General features: G+C 43.1%; 1 protein-coding gene across 1 annotated transcript in view; it reads left to right on the plus strand.

Annotated features, from left to right (window-relative positions):
- Positions 1 to 394: 394 nt before the first annotated feature.
- oprl1 (opiate receptor-like 1) overlaps positions 395 to 23,538 on the plus strand; it is a gene marked incomplete at both ends in the record, with an annotated part of 104,116 nt that continues 80,972 nt past the window's right edge. Inside the window, 1 exon segment of the mRNA XM_083920878.1 lies at positions 395 to 603. Within this exon segment, the coding sequence (XP_083777004.1) occupies positions 395 to 603 (209 nt within the window).

Consider the following 23,538-nt stretch of genomic DNA (forward strand, 5'->3'; position numbering starts at 1 on the left):
CTACCTCCTCCTATCTTTCTCTATCTGTCCTTCCTGCTTAATTTATCCAACCAACACTGCTTAAAGCAACATGTGTTTATATTCAGCGAAGCAGGAATCAGTTTGACATTAAACTCTTGGTTCAGGGTCGAGGTTGTCATAAAAAGCTTGACTTTCACACCTGTATCATCTCTGCGTACAATAAATGTGGGTTTCTCTAAACCATGTAGAGGAACCTTCTATGACCTCAACCAGTTAACCACAAAAATAGATATAGAGCACATTAGCATTAGTTCAGGCCAGGAACTCAAGGAACTCAAGCTTCATGTTTCAAAATAATGACTCCATTGTGTAACCACATTTCTTCCTTCCATCAGGTGGGTGTTAAACTCTCTCCCCTCACTTGCGGTCAAAGATGGAGTTCCCAGATGACTTCCTGCTGGCCGAGCTGGGTCACCTGCAGCTCTACAACGACTCGCTCTTCCAGAATAACTTCAGCGGTACCTACAACGAGACTGAGGCCTTACTGCCAACAGGGGTCAAGGTCACCATCGTGGTCGTCTACATGATTGTCTGTGTCATCGGCCTGGTGGGAAACTTCCTGGTCATGTATGTCATCATAAGGTAAGAAGAACAATAGCTTATGCTAAATTAAGATTAGTTGAACCTGTTTCCAAACTCAATCAATATGTTTCACGACCAACAGTCTAGTCACCAGAAAAAAAATGTTGGCATTGAATGTTTCTACAAACCACAGAGACGATGATATTAATTGTTTTTTGCACCCTTACGGCTGTATGCGACATTCCTAGCTTTCAGCTGACTCCAGGAAGTCAGGTTGATAAGGTCAACAATCCAGGTCTACCAAGCCTCAAACTCCGGTGGGGGGGGTCAAACAAACACCGGACTTTTCACCCTGTAGACAGATTTTTTTTTATAAATCTAACCATGTAGTTTTAATGCCTAATCTAAGTAATTTTTTTGTTTATATCCACAATATTAACCATGGAGCATCAACGAGTGACAATGAGACACAGAAATTGGGATTCAGTGTATCTGTGGTTTGCAAAATCCTACAATGGCAACATTGTTTTCTGGCTTCAGGGTTGAGACCAAGCCTCAACTACAGCGATTTCCTGGTTGATCCAATCAGAAAGTGGAAAAACTGCAGTTCTCCGAGTGTCCACTAGGGGCTTTTCATAATAGAGCAGTTTCTCATTGACCCCCATGTTAAACAGGCCATTTTCACAGCATAATTATACCTATTTAAGGCCTGGTACATTCTGGTCTGTATGTTCCTGTCATATCTCCATGACAACACTGAGGGGTCGAATTTTTTGTACCAGGCTAGTTTTTACTTTACTAGAGGTTAAAGTTTATGAATAATTAGGGCCGTGGTCTCTTGAGCTAGCCGCTGGTCCTCACTTCTCCTCGGAGGTATACGTCAGCCAGATGGATGTATCTACCTCCCCCCAACGTCACATAAATGCCCCTCTTTGGTAAGAGGAAATGAGGCGGAGTCAAAGTCTGATAAGATGGCGACTCCTGTGGGCGAATGGAAATGTGACTCTTTCTATATCAATCGGTGCTGAAAGGATGAAATAGGTTTAAACCTATACAAAGGCTTTTAGATAATTTCAGCTGGTGTAGTTGTGAGCATTCCATCAGAGGTCCAGTCACCTTCGCCGTGGCCTGTTGATATCTCATTAGATTAAAATGATCCAATATCACTTTTTTTAGTGATTTCAAGTAAATTATCATCAACATTTGCTGTTTTTCGAACGTATCTTTTCACTGAATTCCTTTGTACTCTGGAAACCTCTGAACACTTTTCCTCATATTTAAAATCTTTAGACTGTAGACATGTATCATTGAATAACTTTACCTTCTTTTTTTTTTAAGAATAACTTTACTTTACCATAGATTTCTATTAAGGAGTCAAAAGCCAATACAGTTGATTTAGACTTAAGTCCAGTCAGTTAATAATGAGCAATTGCAGCATTAGAGGGCATCCTCTCAAGGTGACATTTCAAAGCAAAGGAGACACCCTCAGCATGTGTTTACCTGTCTTGCGTGGATATAATTGTGAAAACTGTCTTTTATTCATTTATTGTGTGTTCACGTATTCCCTGTGGATTTGATTGACTCAAGCGTAGGTGAACACCTTGGTGTTGTGTGAATTAGTGTATGTATGCAGTCCTGTAAGATGTAAGTCATGTTGACCACGTTGAGACTTTGTGTGTGTGTGTGTGTGTGTGTGTGTGTGTGTGTGTGTGTGTGTGTGTGTGTGTGTGTGTGTGTGTGTGTGTGTGTGTGTGTGTGTGTGTGTGTGTGTGTGTGTGTGTGTGTGTGTGTGTGTGTGTGTGTGTGTGTGTGTGTGTGTGTGTGTGTGTGTGTGTGTGTGTGTGTGTGTATGTTAGACTACATCTACAGTACATGAAGTATGTACATGAGTCACACATGCATGCGCACGCACACACACACACACACACACACACACAATAAACTAACTAAAGCTAACAGCAAATGTGTGTGTGTGTGTGTGTGTCTGTGTGTGTGTGTGTGTGTGTGGTGAGAAGGTGTGAACATTTAAGTTACACACAGGCCACTAGGCTGAAATGACTAAATCATGACTAAACCTACTCCTCAGGACTCAACCTACTCCTCATGATTCAACCTGGGGCCTGTTTCACAAAGCAGGTTTAGTGAAAACTCTGAGTCTGTTAACCCTGAAATGAGGGAAACTCTGAGTTTTCCGTTTCACAAAGGGAGGTAACGCAAACCAGAGAGAGAGGGGTAACTCTAGCCTGTTTCACAGAGAGAGGTAACTTAACCTCTCGGTCAGTTACCATGGTAACATGCTCTCTGAAACTAACCTGGTCTGGACCAGGTTTTTCTCAGAAAACCTTGAGTTTCTCTCTGTCTCCGCCCTCTTTCAGCCACACACGGTGTTTGATTTCCTCATTCATTCAGTCAGCGGGCGAGTTTTGGCGTAGTATAGTTCCGTCTGTTTTTTCAGAAAATCACTGCAAACATCAGTCAGTAGGCCGACATTAGAAGTTATATTAGGTGGCGAGTATTTCACTACCATGGCATGTCCTTTTGATAACGATCCCGTGGATGAAGGTGACGCATTACCGCAAAGAGAATTAAATATTCGTCGGGAGATGATTATCAGACCGCGCATAGACGTCCTTAATATACTGCAGCCATAATTACAAAATAAATGAAATGGATCTTTTGAGCAAGTTGAATGTATTTGACTAAGCATTTCCTAAATATAATCCCAGCTTTTCTTGCAATTCATAGGTTCAAAATTGTGTGCTTTTAGTTGGGTTACCGGTATATAAACTACTCCTATAGGTGGAAACGACAGCCTTCTGATCCAGAATATCACCTACTGTATAATGCGAGGGGGTCCATTTCACGGCAGGGGCTGAATACGCACAACACCGTTTCATGTCACAGTCCATCTCATCCCTCCTTACATTTCCAACATTAACAACCAGTAATGCTCTCATATCACAGCAGATATTGTGTTTTGCGCTGCGTTTTTTTGCAAATGGGAGTTTTTTATACAACATATAAAACAGCCACTTACGGTAATATTTACTATACAATGTAAAACATGCTCAAAATGAGGCGTCACCATGAGATTGTACAGATGTTTTACCTATTTGAACAATGTTTTTATTTTTCATCTTAAGCTGCTGCCAAGTGCGCTTCTCCCCCGTAGGAATGCACTTAAATGAAATAAACTAATAGGCTCCCACTCAAGCAGTTTCCCCTGTGATATTATTGTGATTGCAAAGGACTACATTTAAACTTATGCACTGACCCGAGCCGCAATGTTCTCCCGCACCGTCTCCCTCTCTTTTGCTGCTGCAGCGGTGTAAACCTGCTCAAACTCACCGTATGAGCGCATTAATATTTCCAATTCCAGTTGTAGCGTAGCCCTTCGCTTCCCCGTTGCCATGGTGACTCGTTGAATCAGGGCTCCATTGATGCTGTCTTTTTATACTTGTGGTGCACGCGCTTAACTCCACAAATCTGCTGTTCTGGAACTGAAAACTCAGAGTTTCCTATCTCAGAGTAGATCAACTCAGAGTTCAGGGTTAGACTCAGAGTTTGTTGAACCTGCTTTGTGAAACAGGCCCCAGAAGGCCCAAGAGTAAACCATGCTGAAGTAATGCCTTCACTGTATAAAATTAAAAAATTCAAGTAAATGTATAAAATACATCAAAAAGAAATTAGAGCAAAACTGTGGATTGCTGACATTACTGTATTAAATATTTAATTCAAATCACAGATTTGAGTTTTAATCTGAGTGTGTTTATACTATGTGTGTAAATTATGTATACACCACTGCATAGGTTAGGTTATAATGGCTGTCAGAGGAACCTTAAAGAGCTTGAATGCATTAAAGAATAATCTCAGACTCAGGTCAGAGCCTCAACTGAGTACTCGGAATTTAAAGATGTCCAATTATCACAAAGACTTGAATAACTGGGCTCAATTTGGCCCTGCTAAACTCAGTAGTAACATGATGGATTGTGGGTAATTACTTGGGATTGACTCACATCCAGGAGAGATGCAGCAGGTTCAGAAGCCCAAAATCTCACAACCGTGGGCTGCAGGACCAACTGACTTATTCATGTAGAGAGACTGCAGGGAGACTGAGAGAAAATAAGAAAAATATAAATGAAGAGTATGCAGACAGTGAACCAGGTGTGACATTTGGATGCAGTTTTTAAGATATAATCACAGCGTAGGAAAGTCTGAATCATTCGTCTAAAGCAGATGGGAAGAGGTAACATTTAACCTACACAAACACATGCCCACACACAGACACTCACATTTTACTATTGGTAAAAAACAGGTTGAACTTCAATATTAAAGGCAAAACATTAAAACTTCCCCACATACTGTCTTCTTCCCAAAGCCACTGAAAAATATAGCTGTGGCATTTTTGACATGACTGAAGGGATGCTTTTAATTTTATAGTTTGGGTTCAGTTGTTTTCTGCCATCATCTTTGTCAGTTACTAAACTTACAAAAAAATCAAATCTTGATTTGACTACCGTAATTTCCGGACTATAAAGCGCACCTGACTATAAGCCTCAACCAGCTAAATTTAGGGTAAAATACAGATTGCTCCACATAAAAGCCGCACCCGACTAAAAGCCGCAGGCGTTTTGATGTGTAATTACCGTAGTATATAGGGGTTCCTGCTACCACGGAGGGGATTGTCGGGACAGAGATGACTGTTTGGGAATGCAAAGCGTCCCATTTATTAACAATAAATCTTTCAATCATTCAATCAAACTTTCACATCTTTGACATGGCGAACAGCATTCGTGCAGAGTACAAATAATACAACGGTGTAAAGTAATACAAAGTTTACGTTATCAAAATAACCAGCCTACTACCGGTATATGAAAAGTCAGTTCTTCATGCTGCCTTCATGACATCATTCATTGATGTCAAGGGTACGTGCAGCAGCTCTATTTCCTTCTTTGACAGCCAGATCGATTGCCTTTAACTTAAAAGCAGCATCATATGCACTTCTCCGTTTGTTTTCCATGTTGAGGGTGTTTGCATGAACACTTCCTTCGCGCAAACTGTCGCTGAAGCTCTCCTACTCTTTGTTTTGCTCTCGTTACCTGGCGCCAGATGTCTCCTTCGGTCTCGCGCATCCTCGGTAGTGCGCGCCCCTGGTTACCGTAAGCCGTAGAAAAGCCGCACAGTTGTATAAGCCTCAGGGACCAGAACGAGGGAAAAAAGTAGCGGCTTATAGTCCGGAAATTACGGTAGCTGGGTGAAGCTGGGCAAGGTAACGGGAGGGGAAACTAACAAGCTTACTGGCACCCCTGTTCCCCTTTAGCTCTGTTTCAAGAACCAGTTCCATTCAGGATGCTTGGATCAGCCCACATTTCCACCAGTTTTGATTGGAACCATTGTAATCAAGGAGGTGTCATCAACACAGGGCAGAGTAAACAGTCTTAGCAAAATTTCTAGACCACACTGATTACCTGTGAGCTCTTGTTGTCTTTTCTATAACTAAGACCACTGCACACTCTTTTTTCCCAACAGTTCCTACTTGACTTTAGTGTTTTGTTTTAAGCCTGTGAATGTTCTCATTCGTCCAGGTCATCGTTATCCGCAAAGCAATTTCAGTCAAAAACAACTGGACTGGTTGTTTGTCTAGGAAGACGTTTCACCTCTCATCCAAGAGGCTTCATCAGTTCATGTACGCATCGGACCAGGCTGGGACTGGTCCAACTAACTGGTGTGAGATCCAGGTATTTAACCTCTCACAAGGCCGATGATGTCACTGAAACCCTTTGTGCTCCAAAAGCCCACGCCCGTCGTTAGAGTGACAGTCGTTGGTGGGCAGTTGGTTTCGACTTCGTTAGTGCTCTATTGAGTCTGAACGACAGTCGTTGGGGTCACCCGGGGCCATGTGTGAACAGTTTTGTTTTCCACTCTTTCTTTTACCACCTCTTTACAGGTCGCACTTCATGTCAAGGGAAACCTGACATGTTGTGCTTCCAGCTGGGATCCAACTTTTTTAGTAACGATCCAATTTATTTTAGGTTGAAAATGAGGTGTTCCATGTTGGTGGAAAGGGGTAATGTAATGTGTCTATCAAGAAGAGTGCCACGAAATATACCCCTTAAATTCTTAAGCATGAATTTCTTCTGAATCAAACAATAACTTTCACCCTTTAGTCCATCTTTTTGGAGGAAGTCTACCTAAACAACCTGCCCAGATACATCAGCTAATAGAGATTATTTTACCATCAATGTCTGTTCGCAGGTCTTGGGGAGTACTACTGTGTAATTGAAAAAAAAGTAGTATAAAGGCATTTGTGGCTCCAGAGTGAGCTCAAGTGATGTTATTTGAGGCAGCAATTTAAAACATCTGGGGTGTCGGGAGGTGAATAAGAAAGAAGTGAGCTTACAAGACCCCCGTAGACCACTCGAGGATACATTAAGTGGACTTGCATTTATAAAGTGTCTTCTTGTCTTCCAACGACTCAAAGCAGTTTACTCCACAGGCCACATTAACCCATTCACACACATGCGCACACACACACACACACACACACACACACACACACACACACACACACACACACACACACACACACACACACACACACACACACACACACACACACACACACACACACACACTAGCACGCACACAAACACACACACACACACACACACACACTGATGCTACAGCCTTTGGAAGCAATTTGGGGTTCAGTGTCTTGCCCAAGGACACTTCAACATGTGGACCAGAGGAGCCAGGGATAGAATCTTCTGATTAGTGGACGATCCACAGCCACCACCTTATTATCCAAAAATAAGCCATCAGCCTCAGCCACTACCAGCATAACACATCTGATTAGACTGTTGGTGGTTAAGTTGCATTGTGGGTAAATGATCTGTGGCAATGATTTTTTTAAACTTTCCATTGGGATTTCTTTTGTGAGAGCTCAGAAACCTTTGGAAGCTCAGAAAATAATCAGATTTGGAAATCTGGGGGATATAATACTACGAGTATTGAAAAGTTTCATTATAAGTTTCTATCTCACAAACTTTGTTTTGTCCTTCTCACTTGCCTCTGCAATTCTTCACAGTCACAGCTCAGACAGTTTATTCACTTTATAAGCCAGATGGAAAGATGTGTTTAATTTTTACTGTAAAATGTCCGTGGTGCAGCCATCAAATGGAAGAGAACAAAAGACAAACACAGGCTGCGCACAAGTCAGGTGCGATGGAGGGAGGCAGGGGCAGTGGGAGGCAGACATCATGAGAGAGCATCAGAAAAGAAAGACAAAGAAAGGTTGACAAAGACACAGAGGACCTCTGGGATTTGTCCAGTGGGTGGTTCACTTGGTTATTTGGCCCCAAACAGAGAGGGAGATGGATTGAAAGGCCTACAAGGATTACGCATATCATCTGTAATCCTCACGGACACTGATAAAGAAAATTCAAAGGGAAAACAAGAGCAAGAGGAGGATACATCAATAGGATCCTGTTGATGGCAGCAGACAACAGAGACAGACACAGAACAGTGCTTTGGGCCAACTGTTTTCTCCTCTATGACTCTTCATTTCTATGCTGTTAATATAAAGCTTCAGTGAAATCAAGTGGCTATCACCCAGCAGTGCTTTGAAAATCCCCTTTTTGTGTTTTGCCAGACAATTCTTTCTCGCTAAGTCGGTTCTGTGGGAGTCCAACCCTACCCAGCCTGACAAGAACTTTGATTTTGTTTCAGCTAAACCCTGGATTACGTTCTATGAGGTTTTTGATGTCCAGTGCCCACATTTTAAAATAGTTTCTATTCACAACTACAGTGTTACCAGTCGAGTTGGTAAGTTTTTCAAAACACTCTTCTAATAAACTCTTCTAACTACGTTGATGCTTTGTTTTATGTGTAGGGACTCTTATTACGCTACTGGAACGTTTGGTGTTACCATGAGCAGTATTAGTGGTTAAAGAAGCCATTTTAATGCAATAACTGTGCTGCCCCAAGCTAATCAGTGTTAGCCAGATTCAGCTTTTAGCGACTCTCAGGGATTTCTGCGTTAATAGTTGTTGCACGAAAAAAATTGTCTCAGTGGCTTATTTGATGTTTGTATTTGCCAAAAAGAGCCCTAGGATAATTTTACGCCGGAATTTCACTTTAAGTTAGGCTATAAAGATACAATGCAGCAAAGTTAGCCTGAACCGGCCGACTCTATTCACACAAGGAGTGCACTGAGACTTCACAAATCCCAGTGCAAGCGGAGTGACGCTCACCATATGAATAGACCTTTACTGACTGAGACACTGACATACAGGCTGATATCACACACGCATCCATGGTCACTTACATAAATATATGCAACACAATCCCCTCTCCCATCCCCCATGTGAAGTACCCCCTTCATATCCTCTTTTGTAAAATAATTTCCCCTCAGGGATGAATAAAGTATAATTGATTGATTGATTGATTACTGTCTGACATCTTTACATGTAAGACATGTACATATTGGACGTAGATCGCAAGGAGCAGAATCATCCAATATGATCGTGGACTGGTAAAGTCACATGTAGGTTTGTTTGGACACAACACCAGCAATAAACCTTAACATACACCTTAACAAGGAGTTATGTGAAGAACTGACCGCTTCAGGGCCACTGTGGGTTCGAGAAAAATTACAACAACCCATACTTCTCAAGGTACATTTGTCTTAAGGATACTGTCTTATGACAGACATTAAACTTTTATTGCTGTTTTGTCACGGGATTCTAGCTCATCTTTACAGCATCATCAGCAGCTACTTTGAATATTCACTCCATTTTCATCAGTGGAAAATAAAACCAGTACGCTGAGCCGCCTTCCATTAACAACAGATGATCCTGTTTATTGTTATTTTTTATGAGTATAATACCATCCTCTAGCAGCAGCAACTTTTTGATGCTTGGTGACACAAAACCCGGTGGATCAAACCAGGTCACTCGTTTAAAGGAAGGTAGAAGAGAGAAAAAAATAGTTTTGTATTTGATAGGTCAGACATAAATCATAATTGAAATGGCTGAGTTAATGACAGGGGAAAGCAAAAGCTTCAGACAGCGGCTGTCAAATCCACATCTTCCTTGTAAACAAAAAACAACGATAAAAGACACGGAGGAAAAGCCATCAAGCAGCATTAATTCAGGTCACTTGTCCGTAGGGAAACTTTCTTACTGTGTTTTGCTTTTTAGCTTTTTCTGACAGCACTGCAAGTATAGTGTGTTCTCAGCTACCAGTGTCAGAGAAAAGTGGAGAAAAAAATGTGAACCTTTAGCTGAAGAGCAGAGGGTTTTTGGCTCATAGCAACAACAAGAGCCAAGAGCAAGGATTTCTACGAGCATCTGTTCAGTGGTACAGACCCAAAGAAGAGATAGTGGGCGATGAGGGAGAGAGAAACCTCGTGCTGAATTCAGCACAGAAGACAGAGAGAAGAGAGGACTGCAGGCTGAAGCTGTGTTCACACAGAGCAGTTTTTCTGTGAGGGAAAAAGTGCTGCCTAGAGAGATTTTTGTAAGGGAAAAGGGTTCCGTTTCCATAACAACAGACCGATCCATGTCGACATGATCAGGCCTTAGCATCACACACACACACACACACACACACACACACACACACACACACACACACACACACACACACACACACACACACACACACACACACACACACACACACACACACACACATTGCCAAATCTAAGGTGTTGTACAACTGTACCAACAGACATTGGAACAAACCTGCTCAGGTGAATCTCTTTCTGCACAGACAGTGTTAAGTGAATGGATTCTTCCAAGCCATTTCCCAGGCTTGAGTAAGCCATTATGATGAGAATTTGGGATTCAATCAAAGACCAGCATATTTTGATTTATACTTATTATCAACTAGTCAGTCTGACTTATTCTGATTTTGCATTTATCATTCACAGTTATTATTCTACATTTTGCAGTATTACAAGTCACAACTATATGGATTTGATCACTTGACATTTAATAAGAGTCAACTTGGGTTTGTTCACCATACTTACAAATGTTTTATCACTAGTTTATTTTTAACACACATGCTAAATGGTTAATGTAAAGAAATCAATGTAGCCCCTGCTCTCACCTAGCGCAGTCGGCCATCATCCATATTATGTCAAAACAGAGGCCAATGGGTTCTACACAGGACTTTTCTCCTCCATAAAGTGATGAAATGATCAATAATGATTATATGATGAAGTAATGAAGGCTGGAGGTTTTTCACCTGCATAAGCCTCGGATTGGTGAATTGATTTCTGACGATAACACTTTTTCTGACGATTCTGATGACAATACTTTGATGAGGGTTAAGAAACTCTCAAAGGGTGGATATGTGGAAGAAAGTAAGGCTTTATCATGAAAAAAGTGTGTGTGCAACAATAATAGTGGATAACAGGAAATAGTGGCCAATATCATCACATCCTGAAAAACAGGACTATATATGGGCATGATTTGATGACGTTCTGGACACACAGACACACTGGGAGAGCATGGGAGGTGATCGCAGTAATAGGAGTGTATATATGAAATCATGGGGCCGTGTAAACTTTTTTAACACATACACACACTGATGTTCATCAGTATAAAGTCAGAGACTGGATTATTAATAAAATTCCCCCTTGATACATCGTTCTGCAATAGCCTGAAGATGAAACACTCCTGTTGAATCATCAGTGTAGGTGCATGACCAACTGTGTTGTAAATAGCTGGTTCTTAAATAAAAACTCAAATGTACAAGTCTTTTGTAGTGTTTTTCGACTGACAGGGAAAAGGGTCCATGAACCGGTGCTCCAGGAACACATTACGGAGTTAGCTATTTACTAGAGAGAACTCTAATTCATTCAGGGCATTCCATTAAGATGAAACTCTATAAAATATCTTACAATAGCTCAGTGTTAGCTGTTCCTGGTCAGGAATCCCTGAAGGAAACGCTTTTAGTTGTTGTATTTCATGCTACAGTAAGATTACTGTAAAAGTAGTCATTTTTGGCATACTGTATAATGAAATGTTACTCTAGTTTTTAAGCTGTTGATGTAGAATACTAAAAAAGGACAACTGAAGAATTAACTGAAAGACAAGAGCATATTATTTATTGTGCAATTTCAACAGTACATTGATAATACCAATAAAGAACAATAATACAACAAAACAACAGTAGTGTAGGCCTATGATAATATTATAATACAGTATAACCATAAAGTGCTGATTGAAAAGTATCCTAAATCCAATAATAGATAAATTTGAAGATGAGTGTTTGTGGTTTTTCCTGGGCAGTAAGTGTATAGACTTAGACTTAGACTTCTCTTTATTGATCCCTTTGGGATGACTCCCACAAGGAAACTGAATCTCCAGCAGCTGACAAACACACAAGGGAGGTATAAAAAATACAGTTTAGGATAACCAATAAACTCTTAGCTTGATAAATTAGCTTAATATTTCAGAAAGTATAAAAAAATAAACCGTAAACAATAAACCCTTAGTTAAATATATAGGAAGTAGATGTAAGAATACAGGTAAAATAAAATTCATGGAAAATGAAATCAGAAAAGTTAAATGTACAGAAAATGTATACAATAAAATATGTATGACTGTATATGACAGAAATGAGCAGTACGATTCAATTATTGCACTTAAGTGGTGGGTAAAGTTATTGCACAAAAAAAAGAAGAGGATAAGAGTCCGGGTATGTGGGAGTAGATTGTTAATTACACAGTGAGTGGCTCCCACTCCTTCCCTTCTGTCCTTTTTATTTGCTCCTCCCCCTAAGTGAGGAGTTGTAGAGTGTGATGGCCTGAGGGACAAAGGAGTTCTTGAGCCTGTTGGTCCTTTACTTGGGCAGGAGCAGCCTTCCACTGAACAGGCTCCTCTGGTTGGTAATAACGGTGTGCAGGGGGTGGCTGGCATTGTCCATAATGTCCAACAGTTTGTCCAGTGTCCTCCTCTCTGCCACCGTCACCAGTGAGTCCAGTTTCCACAGCAGTTTGCTGCAGATGTTGAAGGACCTCACTCTCCTCAGAAAGTACAACCTGCTTTATGTCTTCCTGTACAGGTGGCTGGTGTGTGTTGTCCAGTCTAGTTTATTTTTCAGCCACAGCCCAAGGTATTGGGCCTCCACCTCCCAAAATCAATGACCAGCTCCTTCGTCTTGGAGGTGTTGAGCTGTAGGTGGTTAGTGTGGCACCCGACCAGACTCTGATACTCTTCCTTTCTGTCACCCCTGATACATCCCACGATGGCTGCGTCATCAGCGTACTTCTGTATGTGACACAGGTGTACAGGGTGAAGAGAAGAGGGACCAGCACTGTGCCCTGAGGGGCTCCAGTGCTGCTGACCACAGCTTCAGACGTGGTGTCCTTCAGCCTGATGTTCTGTGGCCTGTCAGTGAGGTAGTCTCTGACCCAGTCCACCAGATAGGGGTCCACTCACGTCCTGTTCAGTTTATCCTGAAGTATAGGGGGCTGGATGGTATTAAAGGCACTGGATTCCTAACCCTCGTGTGAAGTCCAAGAAGAGAATCCTCGCTGTGCCGCTTCCCTTATCCAGATGGGAGTGGACTCGGTGCAGCATGCGGAGGATGGCATCCTCTACACGAACATCAATATTATATATATTGTAAGGTTTTCCCAGCATACATTGACAATCTAGATTAACTGTAAACAGCTTATACAGTGACAAACTGTATCTAAACTATATCCACAGTATATGAATTCAGCAACTAGGCAGAATTTTGTATTTCTTACAGCTCTAATCTTCAAGTATACATGTCAAATGATAGGACACACAGTGTTGCCAAGTATAATTACGTCTGTATTTGATAATTCCGCATCTAAATATTTAAATCATATGGCATCGTTCAGTGTTAATGCAGGAGGAAGCTATGACTAAAGTGGTGGTTGACTTAATCTTGATTTAGTTTAATCTGCTCGTGTTTAAATATTCTTATTAAAATATTGCACAGCTCTGGAGCGTTTTGACATGCGTCATGTACTTTGATAATTAAAAATGCTATCTTTGACAGTGCTCAGAATGGTTCACTTTTGTGAATTTTTTTTTGTGAGATCTTCAATTTAGTGGGTGTGAAGAGGACGACACTGGATCTCAAAAAGGGAGATATTTCACATCTCTTTGTCATTAAATATTTGTATTCATGAACATGAATCAATAAAGTGTGAAGAAAGACACAAAACTAAGCTTGAGACAACATCAAAATTCCAAAAGGTGAGAGGTGATATAGCTCAGCTGTACAACACATATTTACACTTCATGACTGATCCGACATTGCATTTTGAATGTGGTGAAGAAGGAGGGGAAGGAGCAGAATTCAGAACGAATCCACAGAGAGAGAAGGGAAACAGGTACAAGAGACGGATGTCAAGTAAATCTTTACTGTCCCCGGAGAACAGAGTAGAGCACACCTCAGCAATTAGGGCCTTATAGTGATTGTCCAAGTTATCAAAATCAAATATGATTGTTTTTTTTCCCATTTGATCCCCAGAGCAAACATTTACAACAACGGGGAATCTACAAAGGAAGTGCATATACTGTAAACTATGTTAGGGAAAGAGAAGGAGGGAAAGCTACTCTGTAAAGTCTCCTGAGATAACGTTTGTTATGATTTGGCACTATAAATAAAATTGAATTGAATTGAATTGGAAAAGGAGAGAAAGAAGGAAATGGTTTAAGGTGCAACTAGTTTTGGGCGATATGGCAAAAATATAATATCACGATTATTTTACAGTAACATCATGATCACGATTTAGTCACATTTTTTTTACATTACTTTTTAATTATTTTGCAAGTTACTGAACAGTGCAACCAAAGCATTTCCCGATGTAAAAATATAGTCCTAAAAGAAAAAAATTAACAGAGCATTTAGGCCAAAGAACTTTTTCTGAACAGATTTGAATCAGTTTCTGCAAATTTGCCAACTTGTGCCAGTGGACACAAAAATCTACCTAAAGCTACCTGTTGCCTCTGCTGGCTGTTGTGTGGCTGAACTCCTTGCTGATTCCCTCTCAGCAGACTGCTTAGGATGCTGTCTCTTTATGTGGTTGAAAAGGATTGTTGTGTTTCATCTGATGTGCGTGTGTGTGTGTGTGGTAGGTTTGGGCAGAAGGCGGCCTCTGTGAAGTGACGGCGCTCATTTCTTAAAAACATTAGGAGTCCTCGGTTGTTTATTTTTAGGCACATATTTTACAGCTTGTTCCACAAATTCTATGAATAAGTGTGGACAGAGGGTGCCGATGCAACGCGATAGTCTGAACTCGTATGCTGTTAGGACACGGTAGTTTCGTTTTCATTTTTTCAGCCATGATGTCCCTCTACTCTGCCTGTGGTATCTAGACAATAGTGTGTTTTGGATGAGTAAAAAAAAACAACCTGATGCATCTGGGCAGAGTTGAACAGCAATGATGGAATGTGTCCTACAGACGATACTACGATCTCTCTGCTTTGGGAGATCATCAGCACGTTCTAATCCTTCACCATCTAATATCGTTATATCGACCATCCCTAGGTACAATTTTGTCCCTAGTTTATTAAATTAAAAAATCAAACTAAATATTTATTAATGTTGATTCATTGTTGATATATGTGTTTCAGTAAGACTTTTGGTGTGGGTGTCTGTGTGTGTGTGTGTGTGTGTGTGTGTGTGTGTGTGTGTGTGTGTATGTTTGCTCTTCTATGATTTCTAAACCCAACAGTTAGACATTTTATGTCGGCCTAAGATCCCAAAAGCATGACCAGAGTTACAGAGCAGCAGGGCCGTTTGTGTCAGTTTTGACCATCTGCTGTGGATCAGATTTGGCATTTGAATTGAATTTTTGGTACCAGAGAGTCTAATTAGGTTGTATGTGTGTTCTGAGCTGTACTGTCTGGACCAGTTCTCTGAATCTCTGATGGCAAACAGGCTGCTTATCTGTGAGCTGATAGACAGTTTGTCTCGTTTATCCATGCATACAAGACACTAGAAGACTGTTAAAAGATGTTAAAAAGTGTTAAGTCTGACACCCTCACATCCAAAAACAATGTACGATTTTGCAAAGACTGGGCATCTTATAGCGTCACTATTTGCAAGACTACAACTAGATTCCTTCTGAGAATATTTCCCATCCTGCTCCTGTTGGAAATTTACATGAAAAAAAAACTGTTGAACAGTGGAGCAGCAAGAGAAGCAGCTTTTGGCCACAGCTGCCCTTGTGTGTGCATTTACGACTTGAGAATTATCCTGGTTGGCATGAAAAACACAGTAATGGGTCATGAGCATCCCTCCAGCACTCACTGTGTTAATGCCCCTCCATGTCTAGACAGTGACAGGTGTGCGTGTCCGTGTCTATGCAATGTCCCCTCCAAGTTTACTATATACCCAGTTTGCTACATCCTGTTTGGTGCTAAAGAGAGCGCAACTACTGGTGTTTGATAGTGTTCATGTCATTGAACTTTAATTTCAATTCAAAGCATAACAGAATTTTTCTCACTTTGTGGAAGAAATAGGAAACTATTTCTAAACTACTAAAAAAGACTAAAAACTTCTGATAATATTAAACATGTTTGATTGCAATATCCCCTTAAAAGCTCGTTATTAAAGTCTCAGTCGGCAACATTTGTTTAATCAAATTTTAAATTTTTTTTTTTTAATTTAGCCTTTATTTAACCAGGTTAGTCCCATTGAGTTCACAGATCTCTCATTCAAAGGGAGACTGAAGACTGCAGCAACATTATTTCATACAGGGTGATGGTATATCTGCTTGGCCTTGGGCCTGACGCACCTCCTACGGTGCCTATGGAGGACTGTGCATGGCAGGGGCGTCCGCTTCCCTGAGCCAGGCCTAAACCTGACCGCATACCAAAGAGCAGGTTGAGCTGCTGGGTCTTCAGCTGGGGACCACTGTTCTCGGCTGTTTCGCCCCTTAGCCCAGAACATCTCCCAGTGGCGGGGCAGTGTACATGGGGACGTCTCCCCGACACTCCCTGCAGCTCAACCTATATTGTTGTTCCCCCCCAAGACGTGTCTCGCCATCTCAGCCAGAGCCAGTGGCTTGCTTTCTCTGCTTCTTCTGACAGTTCTTTGGTGGCTTTGCTTAGGTGGGCCCCCCGTAGCCCCACTTCTCTCAGCAGACGTGACGTGGAACTGCCGACAAAGCCCCTGACACCCACCTCTACCGGGTACGTCCTTGCATGCCAGCCGCTTTCTCTGCACTCTGCGAACAGGTCTGCATATTTCACCCTCTTCCTCTCATAGGCAGCTTCCATTCCCTCCTCCCATGGCACTGTCAACTCCACCAGCAGTACAGACTTCGCAGCTTCGGACCACAGTACCACATCAGGTCTTAGGGTGGTGGTACATATTTCCTGTGGGAACCGGAGCTTTCGACCTAGATCCACTTCCATCTTCCACTCTGCCCCTGGTGTTAACAGCTTGGAGGATGGTGCTCTCTTGCTGGAGTGTACTACAGGTTCACCCTGCCTGTGGAAGTGGATCCTCTGTTGGCTCCTTGTTGGGTTCTGGTTATTGGCATCCTGCCGACTTTTCTCCAGCACCTCCGCCAGCTTCCTGAGCACTTGGTCGTGCCGCCATGTGAGTGGACCTTGGGTCAGAGCTGTTTTACATCCTGACAGGACATGCTGGAGCGAGACATTGATGGTGCCACAGAGGTCGCAGGATTGCTCTGTTCCAAACCACTAATGGGGTTTTCGGGGGCTCGGGAGCGTGTCGTAGGTTGCTCTAATGAGGAAACTAAGTCGAGCTTGTGGCAGTTTCCAGAAGTCTCCCCAGCTGAGTGCTCGACTCGCGACACCCTCCCAGGTCGTCCACCCTGCTGCCCCTGTCCCACAGACTTCACTCTGAGCTCTTCCTGTTCCACTCTGGTGACCTCGGCAGAAACAAGGTCCTTCCTCTCCTTCCTGTTTGCCTTGGACCATAGTATGGGTGGATCACTCCACCCATGGCCTGCCCTTCCTGTTTGGACCATGCCCACAAGCTCCTGGTGTTGCAGCCTGCCCATCACCTTCTGCACCTCCTCTTCAGCCCTCCATTTCCTTCCAGTTGCAACTCTGACGTTTGCTTCTGCCACTGACCTGTCGACGGAGTCCCTTAATTCCATCAGCAGTCTTGCCTTTTCCTGCCGGTAGCCCAGGGTGATGGATTTCAGGGGTAGCTGTAATTGATTCCGACTGTATAGGCCAGCTGCTGAGAAACTCTGTGGCAGCCCGAGCCATTTGCGGATGAAGGAGTTGGCCTTTGCCTCCATCTTGCCTACGGCTGTTGCGGTAACTTCACACAGTTTTAGAGGCCACATCACCCTTGGGTACAGGGTGAAGTGATAGCACCACACCTTGTGCTTTCCAGGTAGCTGGCTTGAGTTGATCTTTGCCAGGCCTTCTGACAACTGCTGAAGGATGGTTTTCCACATATCCTTGTCTGAGAGGCTAGATGTGTATAGTCTTCCCAGGCTTCGGATGGGCTGGTCCACAATGAGGGGGATGTCTTCCCCGCCGATGGTGAAGGAAACTCTGTAATTTCTCTCCCCTTTCCGCAGCGACAGCCTCCTAGACTTCTGAGGCTTGAACTTCATCCTTGCCCAAGCGATCAGTTCGTCCAACCTCTTCAGAAGCCTGGATGTACATGGGGCTGTTCTTAACAGGCAGGTGATGTCATCCATATAGCTCCTTAGAGGGCGAAGCCTCTGCCCTGCTGGCAGCCAGACATCACCCACCACCTGCCTAGCCCAGATCAGGATGACTTCAAAGGCTGCTACAAAGAGGATGGGGGAGATGGAGCATCCCATTGCAATCCCTACTTCTAGTTTCTGCCAACCAGTTGTGAAGTTCTTCAGTGCAAAGCCCATGTGCATGTCCTAGAAGTAGTTCATGATCATGGTCTTGATGTTATCTGGGATGTAAAAGAATTTGAGGGCATAGGCTATCAGCTGGTGTGGCACAGACCCGTAGGCGTTGGCGAGGTCCAGCCATATAACATGCAGGTCTTTTTTCTCCCTCTTGGTGGTCTGAATCTGTTCCCAAATCAGCGAAGAATGCTCTACGCAGGCAGGAAAACCCGGAACTCCAGCTTTCTGGCAACTAGTGTCGATATAGCTGTTGTCCATCAGGTAGGTGGTCATTCTTCTTGCCATCACAGAGAAGAAAATTTTCCCTTCTACATTCAGTAGCGCTATGCTTCTGAACTGCTCGATGGTCTTGGCATTCTGTTGTTTGGGAATGGAGACAGCCACTGCCCTTTGCCACTCAGATGGTATGCTCTGCTTGGTCCAGATGACTCTTAACAGGGTCCATAGGAGCCTCAGCACTCCTGGGCAGCTCTTATAGAGCTTGTACGGTATTCCGTTTGGGCCTGGTGCTGCTGCAGATCTTGCCCTTTGGACCACCTGCGTGACCTCGCAGAGTTTGGGTGCCGATGTTTCAAACAGGGCTGATGGTTCTGGAGGTCTGGGCACATATCCTGGTTAGCCTAGGGGCTTGTTCCTTGCTTGGTCACTGTATTGAGCACGGATTTGTTCCTCCAGTTCTTCTTTGGAGACATCAAGGGTTCCACTTGTTTTCTCCTCGAGGAGCCCTTGTGCGTGCTGGAATGGATTCCTGAAGAAGCTTGATCTTTCCTTTTCTTTCCTTTTCCTCCGCCTTCGGATGCGCTCTGCCCTCCTTAGGTTGGCGAGACGTGCCCTGATCTCATCCCAGAGAACTTTCAGGCCTTCTTTCTCAAACTCCTCTGCCTTCCTCCAAAGCTTGCGAAGCTGCCTTCTGTTTGCCACCAGGTCATCGATCTCTTTCTCTCTCCTCCCCTTTGTCCTTGAGGCTGTTTCTCTGATGGTCACCTCGCCATACCTGTTACTGCATTCTTCATACAAGATCTCCCCAAACAGGTTTAACTTGGATTCCACTGACCCGCGTAGTGCGCTTTGCAGCAGTCCGCTCAGATGTTCATCCAGCTTTCTCCACTCCTCAGTTTCGTTGGCCTTTGGCCACTTGACCTTATTCCTTCGGAGTGGGCTTTTAAGGATCCTGGTACTTTGACGTGAATCTGTTCTTGGCTCAATCGGGGGTGCGATAGGGTTCACTTCGTGGGGTTCATCATCATCCCTTTCGTCCTCCTCTCTCCTTTCCTCCTGCCCTGCCTCTGCAACATTGGGCCCTGTGGCACTGTGGTTGTCTACCTGGCCTTGGATCCCATTTGTCTGACCTGCCCTTTTCGGGGCAGTGCAAGGTTGCTTATGGCTTCCTCCACCGCACTTCATCTTTCCCATGTGGATGTGAAGTCCCCTCAAAGTAGTTGTTTTTCCCCAGCCACACCCACACTTCCAGGGAATCTTCTCTTCTGCCGTTGTCCTTGCGTTCATTACCGTTTGGTCTGTCCTTGTAGGCCCTTCTTCCATCCCGCCTCTCGGAGGGCCTTCGGGCTGTTTTCTCTGTTTCTTTTTCGTTGTAAGGTTAGGGTGTCTCCTTTTGGGAAACTAGAGGGTAGGGTTACTAGCCCGCCTCTCCTGGTACAGTCTATCCTGCCGCCACCAGTCTCTCCTGGTTGTCCTCCAGTCTTCCCTGGACTCCATCTGCTCTATTCACAGCAGTCACTGTCTCCAGAAGTGCATTATTTTATACAGGGTGATGGTATATCTGCTTGGCCTTGGGCCTGACAAACCTCCTATGGTGCCTAACACAGTTCCAGTATAAAATCAGAGAACAGATAGTTAGCAAAATAAAAAAACAAAAACATACTTATTTAAGACTCTTGCATACAAAGAGCCTGGTCTCCAGAGTTTTCACCAGATTTTTAAGTTCAGTCAAGGGTACTTTCAAATTCACTGAAGCCAACATTATGCTCCAATAGAACAACATAAATTATCCAGTTTTAGGAAAAATATGCACCTCTATATGCACCTAAAGCCTGTTGTTTGTTTTTCAAAAATTCACATCGCCCGTATCATCCTGTCCACTCAGAGCTGACTCATAGGCACAGTTTGTGCACACGCAACAGATCCCCCCTCCCCCCTCACGCATGTTACAATATCACAGGCACATGCCTCAAGCCAGGTATACACTACCGTTAGCAGTTGCTATCTATGAATAAGTTAGCCAGCCTACCTCCATGTAGCGTGTACTTCATGCCTTTTATTGATGAGAGCAGACACGGCGCGTTGGGGGTGTAGGGTCTTGCTCATCTGACATGGCTGCTGGTGTCTATTACTTGGTTATTTGTGGGACTCACACCTTCAATGGTAACATGATGACAATGTCTCAGTCCATTCTGCTGTTTGTGTTTTTGTGTGGTGACATTAGCCACTTGTAGCGAGCCAGTGGTGTCTCTCTCAAAAGACAGAAACATCAAATAGTCATACTGGCTCAGAGACATGGAGCTGAATAGCTTATTACGCACATGACGGTTCAAGTGCATGTGCGTGATCTGGAGTCACAAAAAACAAAAACACACTGTCGATTTTTGCCTCTCATTAGTCAGCTCTTAAAACCAATTACAGGACTTAAAACCAATTACATGGATTAAAAGAGTGTTATTTAGTGTGTGTCATTTTCTGTGTTTTCATTTACATCAGTACCCTCTGGAAATATCTCATTCAGCCCAAAAAGCAGGTGTGTGTGTGTGTAGATAGAGGTCAATGAACAGAGAGAAGGAGGGACAAATAAAGGGACAAAACAAAGAAAAAGATATGAAATAAAAGAGAGATGAAGCATTCAGTGTTGCATTATCTGATATCCTTTCATTTTTGATCTTTCCTTTACTTATCGTACTGCATCTGTGTGTGTGTGTGTGTGTGTGTTTGTGTGTGTGTGTCACTTTTCTATCACTTCTCTATCTTCTGGAATTAAACTGAAAGTCATTTATCAGCATAAAAATATTCACCATATTGCCAACACACAAACCAAAAACAGTGTAATTCCTCTATCTGTATGTCTGTCGGTACCTGTTGTTGTGTGCTTTCGTGTGTGTCTGTGTGTCAGTGTGTGTGTGCCGCAGGCTAATGACTGTGCCTTCCTCCTTCCTAATGACTAGAATGACTTATGAGGCCATTCAATCGGCTCTGCAAATGAATCTCTCGTACTGAGAACAGCGCGTGCGCGTGTGTGTGTGTGTGTGTGTGTGTGTGTGTCTGTGTGTGTGTGTAATAGACACCAAATATTGCTGATTGTCACATGACTCCTCTGTCTTTATGACGCAGACTCTCATTTGCATATTTTCAGGAAGTGCAGACTCTTTCTGTCCTCCCTCTCCTGTTTCTGTCCGGCTTCCTTTCTGCCATTTGGTCTCATTCATTTATGTTTCAAGTGTCTTTCATTAGATTATTGAATAATTACATTACATTACATTTAATTTAGCTGATGCTTTTGTCTAAAGCAGGGTCCTCAAGCTCGCGGCCCAAAGGCCGATATTTTTTGCGGCCCCCGCCTTGATATGAAAGTATAATATTGGTGCGGCCCGTAAGCGAAGTGGACCTCTGACGGGGCTAAGCTACACCGGCTTCATGCACTCCACACCTGCAACAACAGCACGGCGTGTAATTAACAGCCAGATAGCAGTCGCCCTTTTTGCGCTCGCCATCCCGATAGTTTCTACCATCTACAAATGTCATAATTGAGTGCAAAGAGAAAGGCAACTGCTACCGGGCTGTTCATCACACGCTGTATGGGGGACTGTGATAATCAGCGGGGTGGCAATCGCTCTAGAGTGCCGTGTCAGGGAACTTGTGATGGTCAGGTGAAGAATAAAAACAGATTCCAGGGAGAAACTGTCAACTGTTCACTTGTGTCTGATTGTGGATGTGTGTGTGTGTGTGTGTGTGTGCGTGTATGTGTGGGAGGCACACATTAATGATCCTTCAGTCTCTCATTATCGTCATAATCATCGCCATATCAACATGCACGTAAGTTCACGGAACCGGTGGCTGTAGGAATTTCAGAAGACCCGGGGCCTGTTTCACAAAGCAGGTTAAAAAAACTCTGAGTCTAACCCTGAACTCTGAGTTGATCTACTCTGAGATAGGAAACTCTGAGTTTTCGGTTCCAGAATAGCAGATTTGCGTTAGGTTGATCAACTCAGAGTAGTTTGACCTGGAGTTAAGCGCGTGCACCACAAGTAAAAAAAGACAGCATCAATGGAGCCCTGATTCGACGAGTCACCATGGCAACGGGGAAGCGAAGGGCTACGCTACAACTGGAATTGGAAATATTAATGCGCTCTTACGGTGAGTTTGAGCATGTTTACAACGCTGCTGCAGCAAAAGAGAGGGAGACGTGCAGGAGAACATTGTTCACTGTTCATTGTTCACCTATGGCCTCCTCTGACTCCAACGACTGTCGTTATGACCCAATAGAGCCCTAACGAAGTCGAAACCAACTTCCCAACAAAGACTGTCACACTTACGTCGTTTGCACTTGGAGCACAAAGGGTTCCAGTGACATCATCACTAGAGGTTCAATACCTGGATCTCCACACCAGAACTTTGGACTAGTCCCAGCCTGGTCAGATGCGTAAATGAACGGATTATGACTATTATTTTGAAATGAAAAGCCAGAAGTTACTCAGTAGTGATGAGATTTTGAGTAAAATAACCACACCTCTTTAACCAAAAACAAATGACTTGTCAGACTGATGAATACAATTAAAACAAAATGGCAACTCTGAGTAAGAGTTTTACAGTATTTTCCAGAAAACATTCTTTAGTAGAATCCCTAAAATCACGACAGTGCAATTATATTGTTTTTTGTATAATTGCCCTGTCGTGATTTGCTGCTCTGTGTGCCTTGAATTGCCCCCCGGGCACAAATAAAGTTTTTTGAATTTGAATTGAATTGAATAAGTGGATTTTACACTTCAGAAGTGAAAACCCTGAAAAGACTAAATGTTTTTTTCTCTGTTGAACACCTCCAATGAAAAATGTGAGAACTGATTTGTGTTTTTATAGGTTAAAACAAATGCAATGTAATGTAGCTGTGGCATATTTAA

The sequence above is a fragment of the Echiichthys vipera genome (assembly GCF_963691815.1).
Source record: "Echiichthys vipera genome assembly, chromosome: 9".
NCBI classification, from domain to species: domain Eukaryota; kingdom Metazoa; phylum Chordata; class Actinopteri; order Perciformes; family Trachinidae; genus Echiichthys; species Echiichthys vipera.